The sequence below is a fragment of the Myotis yumanensis genome, unplaced genomic scaffold, assembly GCF_028538775.1.
Source record: "Myotis yumanensis isolate MYYU_CA2020_CCGP unplaced genomic scaffold, mMyoYum1.0.hap1 SCAF_1, whole genome shotgun sequence".
NCBI lineage: Eukaryota > Metazoa > Chordata > Mammalia > Chiroptera > Vespertilionidae > Myotis > Myotis yumanensis.
The window spans coordinates 18,654,244-18,670,757 of NW_027223752.1; the positions used below are offsets into that span (position 1 = coordinate 18,654,244).

A 16,514-nucleotide genomic window follows, 5' to 3' on the forward strand; every position below is an offset into this window, starting at 1 on the left:
AAATTGCTATAGAAAGAGAATACCTTATCAGAGATTGTTGCAAAATTAAAATGCGGCTCATACATGTGGGGTGCTAAAGATGATGCAGTTTGCAACAGCGCTCTTGCCTGTGTAAAGAAAAGAAAAGAAAAACCAAAGGTATCTGAGCAGATGTCAGCACTATATTTGTGGGTTTTTTTTGGTAAAGAATCCTTTACCCAAGATAGGACCTTTAATAAACATGATGTGATAAATACAGATGACATTCCTCATGTAAGACAACTTACTAATATACTAACTACGTATATTTTCCAAAACTAGATTAATACTAAAATGTTTCAAAATATGGTGAAAGTAAGGGAACTGAAAACTTAAGTAGATTTAGTTATTTGAGAACCGCTGTTCCTGTAAAGTTTATATTTCAATATGACAACTCAAAATATAATCCTCTCAATGCTAAAAAAAAAAGTCTTGTTAATCCAGTGTGTGTTGCTGTTGACTGGTTTAGTGGGCTCCTAATGATCTGTTCTCTAATACAACAACAAACACAACCAAACGCCACAGCAAATGGTTCCTCCTCTCTCTCTCATAACCAATCTGATAACGCTCCAAGCTCTGTGCTGGGTGGCAGTGAGCATGCCTTTCCTATTCTGCTGCCAGTGCCTGAGGGTCTCCTTGACACCGAAGTGTGAGACGGCCTTTCTAAGGAGGGGATGAAGCTGAGACCTCAGTGACAAAAAGAAAAGTCACTGCAGGATCTGCAAGAACTTTCCCAAGGCCCTAAAGTAAGGACAGACCCTGCGTGTCTGCACTGCGTGTCTGCAGAGCAGCAGGCAGCTAACGTGTTCAGAAGTCAGTACGAAAGGTGTAGAGCAGTCCTCCCTCATCCACGGGGAAACGCTCCAAGACCCCAGCGAATGCCTGAAACCAGGGATGGTACCAAACCCTGTACATTCTATGTTTTTCTTATACATACACAACGATGATAAAGTTTAATTTGTAAATTAGGCACAATAAGAGGTTAACAACAATAGTAAAATAGAACAATTATGACAATATACGTGATATGTCATCTCTCTCCCTCTCTCTCTCTCTCTCTCTCTCTCTCTCTCTCTCTCCTAACCAATCTGATAACTGAGACAGCTACTAAGTGGCTGATGTGCAGCGCGGATGCACTGGACAGAGGGATGACTCCCGTCCTGGGCAGGATGGAGAGGGATCGCACTCAGGATGGCGCTCTATTTAAAACTCCGAAGTTGTGATTCCTGGAATTTCCCATGTAACATTTTAGGACCGTGGTTGAGCGCGAGTAACTGAAACCGAAGAAAGCGAAACCGTGAAAAGGGGGAACTGCTGCGGTGACAAAAGGTGTCGTCTGAGAGGGAGCCAGAGGCCACATGCCACGGGGCCTCCTAGGCCAAGGGCTGAAGTCCAGGTTTTACTTCAAGTGAAAAGAGAAAGCCTCTGCAGGATGCTAAGCGAAGTAGTAATAAAATAGTATTGTTTGTTTCTTAAAAATCCCCGCGGCTGTCCTGAGGAGGATGTCTCAGAGGGCACACTTACTTGCTGACTTGGAAACAAAAAGACCAGCAAGGAGACTCTTGCATTGGTCCAGGCAGAAGGTGAGAGCAGGCGGGAGAGGGTGGTGGGGGGAGGAAGGTGGCCGGGTTCAGGACGAGGCTTGGAGGTAGGCCTGACAAGGGCTTGTCGACCACGCTGGGGACATGGGGTGGCAGGAGAGGCAGTCCAAACAGGAGGTTTCCAGGTACCTCCTAGGATTCTGGCTTAAGCAGCTCCCTGGTGGGTGGGAATTGTGAATGATGTAACATTTCCCTAAGACAGGGAAGACTGGGGGCTGCAGGTCTGTCCTGATAAACCAGGTGCTCTCTTTTGGAGACAAGTGACTCGTACCAGGTCACATCACTAACGCGTGACAGGCTGGGATTCAAACCCAGGCTCCCTGTTAAGTTACAGCCTGTGGAGACAGCAGCCTATCCACTGTGCACGCAGGGCGCTGACCTGTTCCACGTGGCCCTTCCGCATCTCCAGCACGGCCAGGTTGTTGTAGGCCTCGGCGTGGTGGTTGTTGTTGACCAGAGCCAGCCTGAGGCACTGGTGGGCCAGATTCGTGTCTCCTACTCCCTGCAAAAGAAACACACATTTCCGCACACGCCGATCCACACGCTTCCTCCTGCCACCTCCTCCCGTCCGGGCAGCAAGTGCCAATCATGGGAGTCAAGTGGGGAATTGTATGTGAGAGGATTTATCCCGGGAATACAAAATGAGTATGGTGACCCTTAGAAACCTCTACATTGCTACCTAAGACTGTTGCCAAGCCTGGATTCACAATTCCTGAAAATGCCTTCAGACTGACTTGCGCTACCTTTTCTATGACAGAAGTGATGTGAGAGGAACAACATACCACAGCTATATGTCCCAGGTTGTACCAGACATCAGCTGCCTCTTCTTCGTTTTCAGCCAGAGAAAGGGCACGTTCGAATGAGGTCAGCGTCATGTCATACTGCTGGGCATAGAAGCAGCAGAGCCCCAGGTTGTTGAAGAGCTGGCAGTTATAAACGCCCATCTGCAGGAGGCGCCTTTTTGAGAAGAGGAGACATATTGGGTGTCAGACCAACTTTACAAATGTTTAGACACATGTATTTTTTACAAAGTTAGAAATGAATTTACTTTATAATTTTAACACCCCCAAATAGAAATAGAAAGTATTGAAGAGGAGACCAAGATGGCAGCATAGGTAAACACCGGAGACTGCTGCCGCAAACAACCATTTCAAAAATACAACTAAAAGACGGAACGGACATCACCAGGAACCACAGGAAGGCTGGCTGAGGAGAGACTTTTCTACTAGAAGGAAAGACAATGCATACTGAGGCTCAGAGGAGGCGCAGTGTGGAAAATTTAAAGGTGCGGAGGTGCGTGCGAAAGCAGGCTGGTGGCTGAGTGCGCGGTTGTCTTTTTCAATCAGAAGGGAGTCTCAGACTCTGAGCTCCAGATCCGGGCGAGTCTCTAAAGACTCAGACTCAAACGGGAGAAGCGGGATTATCCGGCATCAGTTGGAACCTGAGGGCAGCTTTCTCTTCGAGGTTTGCAGCAGTTGCCGGGGTTCTGAGAAGCAGAGCCTCTGGGAACGGGACTGAGAGCAGCCATAACTGCTCCCTCCGCCCGCCCTGTTGATCCTGCCCTGCCCAAGCCCTGCGCAGAGCCATTTGCCAGATCGCCTCAGGCAAAGGCTAGATTAGCACCTCCCTAGAGGACAGAAGTTTTCCACACAGCTGATTCTCACAGCCAGTCAGCCTGGTGGTCAAATCCCTCTAGTATTAACTACAACAATCAAGGCTTAACTAGAACAAGACTGCGCACAAAGACCACAAGGGGGTGCACCAAGAAGGCATAAAAAATGCGGAGACAAAAAAACATGACAGAAATGGAGGATATGGAGCTAAAAAACGCAATTTTGAGGGCTTGCAATAAACTTGAGGAGAGCCTCACGAAAACTAATGAGACCCGCGATGCTACGATAAAGAAACTAGAAATTAAGCATACACGGACTGAAATAAAGAATATTATACCCAATAGCAGACCAGAGGAGCGCAAGAATCAAGTCAAAGATTTGAAATGCGAAGAAGCAAAAAACACCCAACCAGAAAAGCAAAATGAAAAAAGAATCTGAAAATACGAAAATAGTGTAAGGAGCCTCTGGGACAGCTTCAGGCGCACTAATATCAGAATAATAGGGGTGCCAGAAGATGAGAGACAGCAAGATATTGAAAACCTATTTGAAGAAATAATGGCAGAAAACTTCCCCCACCTGGTGAAAGAAATGGACTTACAGGTCCAAGAAGTGCAGAGAACCCCAAACAAAAGGAATCCAAAGAGGACCACACCAAGACACATCATCATTAAAATGCTAAGAGCAAAAGACAAAGAGAGAATCTTAAAAGCAGTAAGAGAAAGAGACTCAATTACCTACAAGGGAATACCCATACGACTGTCAGCTGATTTCTCAACAGAAACTTTGCAGGCCAGAAGGGAATGGCAAGAAATATTCAAAGTGATGAATAGCAAGAACCTACAACCAAGATTACTTTATCCAGCAAAGATATCATTCAGAATTGAAGGTCAGATAAAGAGCTTCACAGATAAGGAAAAGCTAAAGGAGTTCATCACCACTAAACCAGTATTATACGAAATGCTGAAAGGTATCCTTTAAGAAGAGGAAGAAGAAAAAGGTAAAGATACAAATTGTGAACAACAAACATGCATCTATCAACAAGTGAATCTAAGAATCAAGTGAATAAATAATCTGATGTACAGAATAAACTGGTGATTACAATGAATCAGGGACATAGAAAGGAAATGGACTGACTATTCTTTGGGGGGAAAGGGGAATGGGAGATGCGGGAAGACACTGGACAAAAATTGTGCACCTATGGATGAGGACAATGGGTGGGGAGTGAGGGCGGAGGGTGGGGCGGGAACTGGGAGAAGGGGAGTTATGGGAAAAAAAAGAGGAACAAATGTAATCTGAACAATAAAGATTTAATTTAAAAAAAAAAGAAATAGAAAGTATTACAGTTGATGAAAAAAATGTTAAAGCAAATACAAAAGCATGCTTTTTTTAATAGTACCAGTTATGGGAAATGTGTCCAGAGGCAAGGTCAGACACAACTTATGTAAGTTTTTTCCCCTCCAAAAAGCTTGGTTAGAGAATCAAAATCTATCTATATATAAAACCTTAATATGCAAATCAACAGAATGGTGGAACAACCAGTCACTATGACACACACTGATCACCAGGGGGCAGATGCTCTACGCAGGAGCTGTCCCCTGGTGGTCAGTGTGCTCCCACCGCAGGAGTGCCACTCAGCCGGAAGCCGGGCTCACAGCTGGCAAGCGCAGCGGCGGTGGCAGGAGCTTCTCCTGCCGCTTCAGCAGTGCTAAGGAGCAGTAAGCCAAGCGGTAAAGAGTGAGCAGGCGGGCAGTAAGAAGGAAGGATCCCAGATTGTGAGAGGGATGTTCGACTGCTGGCTTAGGCTTGTTCCCCCCCTGACTGTGAGAAGGCGCAGGCCAGGCTTAGGGACCCTCCTCCCCCTAGTGCACGTATTTCATGCACCGGGCCTCTAGTAAGACATAGTCACATAAAGTAAAACCCACACATTTTTGCTTCATAAAGCTTTCATACCCATAGGTAAGCTCCTAAACCTCCTGACCTAATTTGAGGATGTTTAGCATTTACTGCCACGTTTTCAGCTGAGTGGGTCCTGTTTTTGGTGATAAGTATTTTGTGGTTTAGCTGCATCTACCGACCTCCAATGGGCTCCCACCAAGAAAGACAAGATCCCTACAGCTCAAGAAGCCCATTTGCTTCAATGCATCATTAATCCCACAGGACAAAGGACAAGAGTTCAAATAAGAAAATGAAATCCAGCCCAGCTGCCCTGAGGAACCCATGACCCGCTTGGGGACAGGGGAACAGTCAGCTGCGTAAGACAAGACAGCACTGATATTATCACTTGTATGTATCTGGGAAGAACTCTTGTCAGGTGCCAGCTACCTCCTTGTATATTAACTAAGGGCTGAAGAGGAAATCAAAATTTAAAAATTAATCCAGAAACAAGCTGTAGGATAAAATAAGTCTGTGCTCAAAAGAGAACCAGAGAACAGAATTCATTTAGAATTAAAAAGTTTTTGAACAAAAGTTGACAATACTTCTTCACAAAACTCAGGACGCTGTTTCAGGTTCCCATTGGGGCTCAGAACCTGGGGCCTGCTTCTCTTTGCAAATCTCACCCCCATCTCAGCTTCAAGGTTGTTATAGTACACAGAGTGGCATTAATGAAGGCAGAGATGGTAAGAGGGAGGTGCTTCCAGCAGCCATTAAACTGTTACTGGTCAATGACAAAATGGCTAATTCGTACAATGCCATAGGGTTAAACACTCAGGTGATTATCGGGGTGTGTTTCTGCAAGGTGCCAAATATCTGTGCGTTTCCAAATTTTTAGAGGTCACTTTTAATGCTCATAAAACACCTGGGTGTTTGAGTTTCTAGTCTCATACAGACATGGCTTATACACTATTTCTCTACATTTGCATTCCCTCTTTATTACTGTCTCGCCAATAGTCCGCAGGAAAGGAGTGTCACAAACTGAAGGTAGAGCTCACCTGTAGAAGCGGAGGGCGACTTCTGGTTGATCGGAATAAAAGTGGTTGCTCCCAATACATGCAATGGCCTCCATGTGAGTGTTGTCCTGTTTCAAAACTTCTTTGTAGTATTCGGAGGCCGATGAGATATTGTTCATTTCCTATTCTCCAGCAAGACAGAAGAGCAATAATTGACTGATATTGCCAAGATGTTACTTTCTGACTGGTTTACATTTTCTCATTCAGTAAGTATTTATTAAGAACCAACCAGACTGTTCTAGGCCCTGGGAACACAATATAAACCAAAAAGATAAAGTTACTATCCTCAAGGAGACTGCCTCTGGTAGGGAAGAGCAACAAATGAACACACATGTGATGTGATGTTGGGCAAGGACCAGGATGGAGAGAAAGACAGAGCAGGGTGAGGAGACGGAGGCTGCTGCTTCAAAAGGGGCCGCGGAGGGGTGCCATGTGCACAGGCCTGGGTGAAGTGAGGGCTGAGACCTGAGCACATCTGCTGTACATACAAAACATCTCTACCGGCACGTGCAGTGTAGGCTGCGATGCTAGGACAAACTTCACTAGTGAACGCTAAAGCCACTGTCACATAAAGAGAAAAAGGACACGCTGGAAATCTTTGTGCGGTAAACTATGCGCCCAGGGAAATGAACTGTAAATTCAAAGGGAAAGCTGCATCCGACCAGCTCACGTCTGTGCTTAGTCCTGATCACCCTACGGGCGCATGGCACTGTCCCCACGAGGACACTTTCCTCTCAACATCTTCCTTCCTCTGAGTGCGAAGTGAAATTCTCCCTTCCTCACAAAGCCCTCCCCGGTGCGCCCATAACAGGATATGTTCCTCCAACTCCTGGCCAACGTGAAGCAGGGCAAGGAAGAAGGTAACTCGTTCAAGGATCTGTGCCCTATCGCGGCCATGGCAACAGTGACTACCACAGAGGCGTGGAGGGAACTCTGACCAGCAACCACAGGCTAGAGGTGCCAATGTTCTCTCGGTTTCTCTGCCAGCACTTCCTGCCTAAGGAAGACCGGCAGAAGGACTGGGATGTGAGAAGACAGAGCATGAAGGTGCAAGAGCATCGGACAGTCAACCCTATATATGAATGCCACTGGGTTCACAGCCCAATTTATTACCCTACCTTCCCAAGCTTCTTGGTCAAAATTCTGTTCAATGTGGAGTCACACACGTAAAGACACAGAGATATAGAATTTTTATTGAGTGATCAAAGTTCTCTATTTACACTAGAGGCCCGGTGCACAAAATTCATGCATGGGGGAGTGGGGTGTAGATCCCTCAGCCTAGCCTGCACCCTCTCACAATCCGGGACCCCTCAGAGGATGTCCTACTGCCGATTTAGGCCCAATCCCACAGGGATCCCTGCAGGATCAGGCCTAAACTGGCAGTCGGACATCCCTCTTGAAATCTGGACTGCTGGCTCCTAACTGCTCACCTGCCTGCCTGCCTGATCTCCCCTAACCACTTGCCTGCCTGCCTGATCACCCCTAACCACTCTGCCTGCCTGCATGACTGCCCCTAACTGCTCACCTGCCTGCCTGATCGCCCCTAACCACCTCTGCCTCAGCCCCCTGAGACTTCATCTGGAAGGACGTCCGGAATGATGTCTAGAAGTTCATTTGGCTGTCCAGTCTAATTAGCATATTATGCTTTTATTATTATAGATGTTTATCAAAACTATATTTCAAAAAGAAAAACAACCTTCCCAGACAATTCAAAAATACTATTGTTTTTCTTTTTTAAAGTGATGCATGTTCATTACAGAAAATCTGGAAAATATTGAAATTGTAAAACCAAAAATGAAAATCATTCATATACTACTACCCAGATATAGAAACTATTAATATTTTTCCACTCTTTTTCTAACAAAATAATTTTTAAAATATCATAACTAGGCATTTGAAAGAGAACAGAGATGCTTCTATTAAATACTATATTGGAAGTCCTAAATAATAAGATATTTTTTAGTTTGATAAAATAATTGAAATAAGAAATGAAACCATTTGTAGCTGATGATTATTTTATTACTTAGAAATTTTAAGAGAACCTGTGGATAAGAAATTAAAATTTAAAGAGTATTTAGCCAGGTTGCTAGTATCAAATCTACTTTTAAAAATTAATGCATTCCTACTAACCAGAAATAATCAAACAGAAAATACAATAGAAAAGAGGATCCCATTCATAGTTATACACAGGAATACATCTGTGCAGAAAAAGTTAACATAGCAGGTCTGAAACTGTTATTCCTAGAAAGATTGGTTTACAAGGTTGACCCCTGGGTGGCATCTCAGAACTTTGCTAGTTCCCTAGACTGATATAAAACTTTCCCAAATGATAAGAATGGCTCACTTCACCTACACTGTACAAACAATATCATTTTTGCTGAACATGTGTTTGACTTTTGGGAGTATGGGATTTGGGTACGTGATAGGCAGAGGGTGCCTATATGACCCGCCCCTAGTAATAACCTTGTATACCAAGTCTCCAATGTGCTTCCCTGGCACACATGGTCATAGCCTGTGGCTGAAAGAACAGGTGTGTCCTGTGTGAGTCCACGGGGGGTAGGGGGGAGGGGAGGGACTCTTGGAAGCTCGTGCCTGCTTTCCTCTGAACTCTGCCCCAGGTGCCTCTTCCCTTTGCTTCAGATCTTTCTAATAAATCACCCAACTTCAGGGTGGTTTTGGAGACCCCCAACAAACCATTTTTATGAGATAATTACAAAATATGTTGCAAAAAAAGAGAGATCAAAATAAAAGGAGACATATTGAGAATGGGAGGAGAGGCAGCCCACCCCACCCCCTCATTCTTGTATTCAACTCAAGTCCAATCACTATCCCTGCACAGTTATTTTTAATGGTTCTTGACAAGTCAGTCCTAAAATCAATATGGGAGAGCAAAGGGCCAAGAATAACTAACTGTGAAGAAGAACAGGTACAGGGAGTTATTGTAAAGCCAAAGTAATTCGGCAGCAGGGAGGATACCTCAATGGGGCTTTTCATGGAATTTGTCAACATGATGCTAAAATTTATAAAAAATAAGCAAAGTACAAAATAGCCAAAACATTCCTGATAATGATGAACAAAGTGCCCTATCAAATAGCAAGTTTTATAAAACCACAGTAATTAAGATGGTATAATATTGGCATAAGGTTAGACAAACAGACCAATAGGACAGAATAGAAGGCCCCAAATCATGTCTACCATATATAGAAAAAAAATTATACTTGACATTATAGGCCTTAGGAAAAGGTCCATAAATGTACAATAAATGTACTGGGACCACTAGCAATCTATAGAAACTAACTTAAATCCCTATTTCATACTATTCTCTATACATTTATGTATGTTTGAAATACTGCTTAAGAAAAAGTCAGCTTTACTAAATGCATACACTAAAATCACTTACTCTGTTGGTAAACTACAGGCCAGCAGTCCTAGTTTTATAAATTTGTCTCCTTGCTAGGCCCCCACAGGACAATGGGCTTACTTAAGAAGCATATAACCTCAATTTTACATCAACTTTTTGAATACTATGAACCTCACCTCATAGATCCTGGCAATTCCACAAAGTAGGGTTACTTCTCCTGGAAACTTATCTAAGCCTTGTTTGAAAAGGTTTAAAGCAGTCACAGGTTGATCCAGTGAGGTGTAAACCTAAAACCAAGACACAGTTCAGTAAAAGTACTGGTTCTTAAAATAATACAGTATTTGTTATGACAATTGGTTACATAATTGCTTAGTAACAACTTATGTCCTAGAGATTACAGTAAAAATTGTGTAGGATTTCCAATGATGATGTTATCATTTTATCTCCACATGCTGTATATGAAGCATGCATTCATTTATTCCTTCAACAAATGCTTATCGTGGGCTTATTATTGTCACAAAGACTGAGCAGTGAGTAGACAAAGATCAGGGGAAACTCTTTTTAGGATAGAAGACATGAATATGTCTACAGGTTGGCCAAAAGAATCAATTATGAGACTGAAGTTGAAGACACTGGAGAAAGAAGGGAACAGGCACTGAGAAAGAGCAGCAGGGGAGACCTTGTGGAGACGGTGGTTTTGGAAAAGGACCCTCAGAAATAGAGGGGAAACAGATTTGTGAGGAGTGTGGTCAGGATGTTGAGAGAGTTGGCACTTGATGGCTTTCATTTAATTAGCAATCAGGATATTAGCATGAATAACTCACATAGAGAATTTAAAAGGAATCTCTCAATTAGAGAATTATTTTATGTATAGAAACATAAGATTATGGCTTTTTTCCTTCATGGCGATGGGTCCTCAATTTCTTCCTCCACAGCTAGTTTGTGCTTTGAAGAGGCCCAAATAGATACACAGGAAACTGTTTACAGTGTTTATTACCAAAATATAAGACTAGCGAGAGAGTATGGGTGAAAAATTTTTCAACTTTTACCTTATATAGTTTTAACTTCTTTTTAAAATATAATAAATTATATAATTTAATATGCTAAGTAATATAAAATATTGACTAATTATTTTTAAATTAACCATCTAGAATTGTAAGAAATAATTCTGTTCCTAAAATCTGCTGATCCCTATTACTTAACAATCATTCCTTCATATATTAAAAAAAAAAAAGTAAATTTTACCTATATACAGTCATGCAGACAATGGATTTAAACAAATTAATTTATGGAAAAGTAAGTCAAACCATATAGTTAACATAGTTAAAATTAAAAGTACATTTTTTAACCATGTGGCAAGTGATTATCAACAAGATAGCAGTTAAATAGTATGACCTGAATTTTCATTTCAAGCTGTCAGAAAAGTTTAAGTCTACTGTGATTCTTAGTAACTTCTTTAAGAGTTGAAGTTTGGGATATAAGGAGCAGTAGATGTAGGTACCAGACAGTTCGATCATGTTTGGAACCACTGTACACGCACTAAGATTAGCACACTAAGTTCATAACATTCATAACGCAGCTTTCATTTGTTTTCTTTCAGTATGCTAGCGTTTAATGCCTATTTACCAAGTAGTAGCACTTCCGTGTATATCTCATCTTCTTTTCAACCTTCTTCACCTCACTTTTCAATTGAAAAAACTCTTAGAGGTATGGCACGATGACATCACAGCCACCAATTCATCAAATGTTTCGTTTAAAGTAGCCTTGGTGAGGTGGTGAGGGTCAAGAAGTAACTTTACCCCAATACTGAAAATTCTAGCTGTGCCCTCACTTCTGCTGTGGCTGTGGGTGGCACGATGAGACAGGAGTAGGCTCCGGAATCAGAAAGTCCTGGGCCTGAATGCTGGCTCTCAACAGCCAGGTGGCCGGGAAATCTCACTGACCCTCCCCAATCTCCTTTTCCTTAAGAGCAGAAAGGAAATATTGAAACCTACCTTGTGGAGTTGCTCTAGGGCAGCGGTTCTCAACCTGTGGGTCGAGACCCCTTTGGCGGTCGAACGACCCTTTGACAGGGGTCCCCTAAGACCATCCTGCCTGTCAGATATTTACATTACGATTCATAACAGTAGCAACATTACAGTTATGAAGTAGCAACGAAAATAATTTTATGGTTGGGTCACAACATGAGGAACTGTATTTAAAGGGACAGAAGGTTGAGAACCACTGCTCTAGGGGTAAATTAAATGCATATGGAACAGACCTGATACAATTCCTTACACTGAGTAGGTGGTCCATAGATGGGAAATATTGTTTTTGTTATTACGGCAGAGCCAAGAAATAAAGGACCTATGTAAAAACAACTCGTTTTGCACAGTCTGCTTAGGTAGGAGACAGTGTGTTGTAAAAAAAAAGGGGGGGGGGGGGCGGGGGAGCCTGCACCCATAGGAGTGGTAAGCCCGTGATATTTTCTGCTCTAATGGGCAATCTTTCAAAGGGGTTTTCTTCTTTTTCGTGGCCATCAATTTCTCCTGAAACGGTTCTTCTCTATATGGTCTCACATTTTCCCTTGCTAAAAAGAAAAAGAAGTTAAGTCTGAACATATTAACTTGCCAAAATATTCCTGAAGAACCTAGCAACTCTCCCCATGCGCTGCCAGAATTTACACAGTTCTGAGGAGGCAGATTCCACTCAGATTGGGAACACTTACCTTTGCCAAGAAGAGAAATGTATCTACCATTTCCTGCTGCTTCAGAGCTGATTTAAATTGCTTTTCTGCTTCACGATACATTCCTAACCTAAGAAAAGCCATTAAAAAATTAGGCATGCATCTTAAAAATAAATACTCTAATATGCATTCATACCCTAAGGTTTTGGACAGAGACAAATTACATCTATAAGAGTAAGCACGTAAAAAGAAGGTAATGCCCCCCCCCCATACATTAATATTAACATGTAGTTTGTATAGTTTAGTAAAACATTGTCTAGTTCCCATATTCACTGTCTATCTAACCCTCAAATGCTGTGTAGTCTGCTGCAGTCTAGTCACAGCAGGACCAAGAGCTTGCTGGTGAGCCAGGTCATACGGGTTCACCGCCCAGAGAGCTTATGATCAGCGGGACGTATGGCGAGTGACCTGGATAAATGCTTAGAGTCTCTATTTTACTGGAAGAGCTAAAGGATGCCCTTTCTTAGAAAACATCATTTGCTCTGAGACAAAAATCCAAATTTTAAAACCATTTTGAAATAATTTTGATGTAAGTAGTAATTGCCACTTGGTTGATAGCTATACCATTTTGTTATTCTAGAAACATTTTCTTTTCTTCTTTTGGTGTCTGATGCCGACTGTCCTAGCCTACCACTGTGAGATTTGTTCCTTGTTTAACTGTAACTGTCCTGGTGTCAGCACCCACCCCTTCTGTCCGGGGAACATTTCGTTACCACTAACTCAATCATTACAGCATACTCAGCCTGTCTTTAATAGGTTTGTTGGGCTTTCTTATAACTACTCCCCCCGCCTCCCCACCCCCCGAGCCTTCTAAGAGCTACTTAGGCACTTTAATATTGCTTTTATTTTGTGAAATAAAGTCAGGACAACACACAGTATGTTCCACTGTGCTGCTTTCACTTAAAGGCTAGAAAAGATAGCTTTGATCTCTTTCCTAACCTAAGCCTCAAGCATTGGTGTGGCTATACCCTAATAGCTATTGGAAGACACAGGATTAAAGGGGTTAAATGTGACCCTCCCCCCCCAAAAAAACTGGCCTAAAGTTAGAGGATATATGATACAACAGAAGCTCCCACCTCTTCAAAGATCTCACAACTTTTACAAGGAGTAGTGATTAAAAATTTACCAAAGACGCTAAAAGTTCTGGCAAACAGCATATTTATATACATAACTTGAACTAAACGTGCAAGTCTGAAACATGTGGCTGAAGCTCATCACTGACTTCCATGAACACCTCATTATCCACGAGAGTCTGTATATTTTTATCTAGTAAGTTGTCTCTTTCCAAAAATGATTGAAAAGGGATTACAGCAAAAAGACACATATAAACAAAAATATGAAAACAGAAATAGCTTTTTTTAAAAAAAAAAAAAAGCAAGGAGATGGAAGCATAAACCAATTTTTAAAAAAAAGCAATCAGAGATATTGAGATACCCAGAAACCAAAGAAAAGGAAGTCTTTTATTACTGCATCCTTAGAGCTCATTTCTTCCAGTACTATCAAAAGGAATGTACCACCTAGGTTCTTGTGCAAAGGAAATGGAGTGGGCCATGTACACAGCAAGTGTAATGAACACATCAGTCAGATTCATGAACACAGGCCAATATCAGAGTCAGAGTCCAGAGATAATCCCCACCAACTGCCAACGTTTTCTCAGCAATTTAATTCAATAATTATCAAGCACTGACTGCATGCACATTTCATGATGGTAAGGAGACGCAAAGGTGAAGGTAACAACCATGTCCCAAAGGCACCAATAAAGACTGAAGTAAAACACGCTCATAGGTAAACTTCGTATCATGGCAATGAGAACCAAAGGTGCTTGGAGAGCTCAGAGGAGGAGCAGACCAATGTAGTTCCAGGGAGGAAGCAACAGACAAGATTTTGACCGATAGGGTGAGGTGAGGGTGAGGGGACATTTCAGACAAAAGCAAACTACCAGAATCAACACACAGGCAGGAGAGTGCAGAGCATGGTGGGGGGATGCCAAGTTGTCCTGGCTTAGCTGAAAAGGAGGACACAATTAGGAATGGGAGAGGCGGGCAAACGTGCAGCCTGAGACAAGACCTTGGATACCACCCCTAAAACCCAGACTTCATTCTAAAGGTAACGAAAGTTAGCCAGAGAAGCCAACAAGAGCTGTGCTTTCACATTACATGGACAGTAGGAAAGACTGATGAAGGCAAAAAAAATAAAAAATACACACACACACACACACACACACACACTGTGGCCAGATTATTATGACCACCCCATCAGTACAATGAAGTGAATTAGTTATGCAAATAATAATAAAACCTTGAGAGTATTTGCTTAGGAAGTTTTCAATATTCAGTATTTTTGCAAGTGTCATTGAAGTACTGATGGGGTGGTCAGAATAATCTGGCCACTCAGTGTGTGTGTGTGTGTGTGTGTGTGTGTGTGTGTGTGTGTGTGTGTGTGTGTAGTAGCAGACAATTCAGGTAAGAAGCTAATGTAATAATTCAAGCAAATACACTAAATGCCAGAATGAGGGCAGGGGTGGGACTGGATAGTAAGGGAGCAACTGTGAAAGCTACTGCTGAGGAAGGACCAGAACTTTTCTGCAAAAAGACAGAAGTCAGTTTGGGGCTACATCATCTGGTAATCCATCCATCCTTGGCCTCCCCAGTTGAAATCAGGAGATTTCTCTAGGTTCCCACTGCACCTGCGCCTGCTTCTATCACAGTGGGATCCGGGCTTACTGTTGTTTACTGTCCTCTCTCCCCACTGGCCTGTAAGAAACTATGATTTAAAGGAAGAAACTAACGGGAGAGTGAATGAATGAGTGAATATTACAGCCATAATAAAGATGAGAACCTATTAAGGAACAGAGAACGATAATATGAAAAAGTACACTCATTTAAATGCCATCCTAAATGGATGGCAGAAGGAATCTGAGTTGTGCTTATCTTTAATTATTAAAGATTTCTAAAGGTCTTGCTCAGAAGCTCAAGATTTCAAGTTTGTCTTCAGGAATTATACTCCTAAGTTTAATGTTACAATGATCTAAAATTACCTTTTAACAGAAAATACGTCCTCAATCTAACAACAGGAAAAAATACTTTAGAGTTCTATGTGAAATACCTAAACAGAAAGCAGTTTTAAAAGAAAAAGCAGCCCTTGGGTTCCATTTATGTAGTTCCTTTTCCTCACAGTATCGGCCTGAAAACTAAAGAACTGAAGGATTGTCACAGTAACCAGTTTACCTTGTTTCATTTTGTCTTTTAAATAAATCTCTCTCTCTCTCTCTCTCTCTCTCTCTCTCTCTCTCTATATATATATATATATATATATATTTTAGAGGCCCGTTACACGAAATTCGTGCGGGGGGGGGGGGGGGGTGGTCCCTCAGCCAGGCCTGCACCCTTTTGCAGTCCGGAAGCCCTCAGGGGATGTCCAACTGACGGCTTAGGCCCGCTCCCCACCATGGGAGCCTAAGCCATCAGTCAGACATCCTTAGCACTCCCGCCACCACCGCTGCACTCGCCAGTGGTAAGCCTGACTCAGGGCTTCTGGCTGAGCGGTGCTCCCCCTGTGGGAGCGCACTGACCACCAGGGGGCAGCTCCTGCTTTGACCATCTGCCCCCTGGTGGTCAGTGCGCATCATAGCGACCAGTTATTCCACTGTTCGGTCGATTTGCATATTAGCCTTTTACTATATAGGATGTTTATTTCAGGGAGGAAAGGAGAGGGAGAGAGAGATAGAAACATCAATGATGAGAGAGAATCATAGATCAGCTGCCTCCTGCACGACCCACACCAGGGATCGAGCCGCAACCCGGGCATGTGCCCTGACTGGGAATAGAATGGGTGACCTCTTGGTTCATAGGTTGATGCTCAACCACTGAGCCATCCCCGCTGGGCTAAAATTTTATTATTCTAAAGGTGTCAGTTCTTTGTGCCACCCTGTGATTGCTCAGTAAATGCTTTCTCAAGTAAGTCAAAGATATTTCTTCATGAGAAAAATCTATCTTTCACCCCCAACCCCCAAAATTATCAGGTTTAAGACTCTAAAATATGTTGCCACTTCTAAGCCCTTCCCAAATAATCCAAATTTTACCTGTAGTAACATTTTCCAATCTGCACTTTCCACCACCAGTCCTTGTACTGAGAGTGCTCTGTGGAAAGGGCAGCCAGATCCAAGGCCTTGGAAAACAAGTCATTTTAGGTTAGGATTTTTCTCTTCTAACAATAAACAGAAACAATAAATAATGAAATCAACCATAT

General features: G+C 42.6%; 1 protein-coding gene across 1 annotated transcript in view; it reads right to left on the reverse strand.

Moving 5' to 3' along the window:
* Positions 1-16,514, reverse strand: part of TTC8 (tetratricopeptide repeat domain 8) — a 38,934-nt gene that overhangs the window by 1,085 nt on the left and 21,335 nt on the right. The window contains exons 7-13 of the mRNA XM_070403477.1: positions 16,348-16,433; positions 12,249-12,336; positions 9,718-9,828; positions 6,163-6,302; positions 2,402-2,576; positions 1,999-2,121; positions 24-107 (exon numbers count right to left, since the gene is read on the reverse strand). Of these exons, the coding sequence (XP_070259578.1) occupies positions 24-107; positions 1,999-2,121; positions 2,402-2,576; positions 6,163-6,302; positions 9,718-9,828; positions 12,249-12,336; positions 16,348-16,433 (807 nt within the window). The remainder of the gene's footprint in view (positions 1-23; positions 108-1,998; positions 2,122-2,401; positions 2,577-6,162; positions 6,303-9,717; positions 9,829-12,248; positions 12,337-16,347; positions 16,434-16,514) is intronic.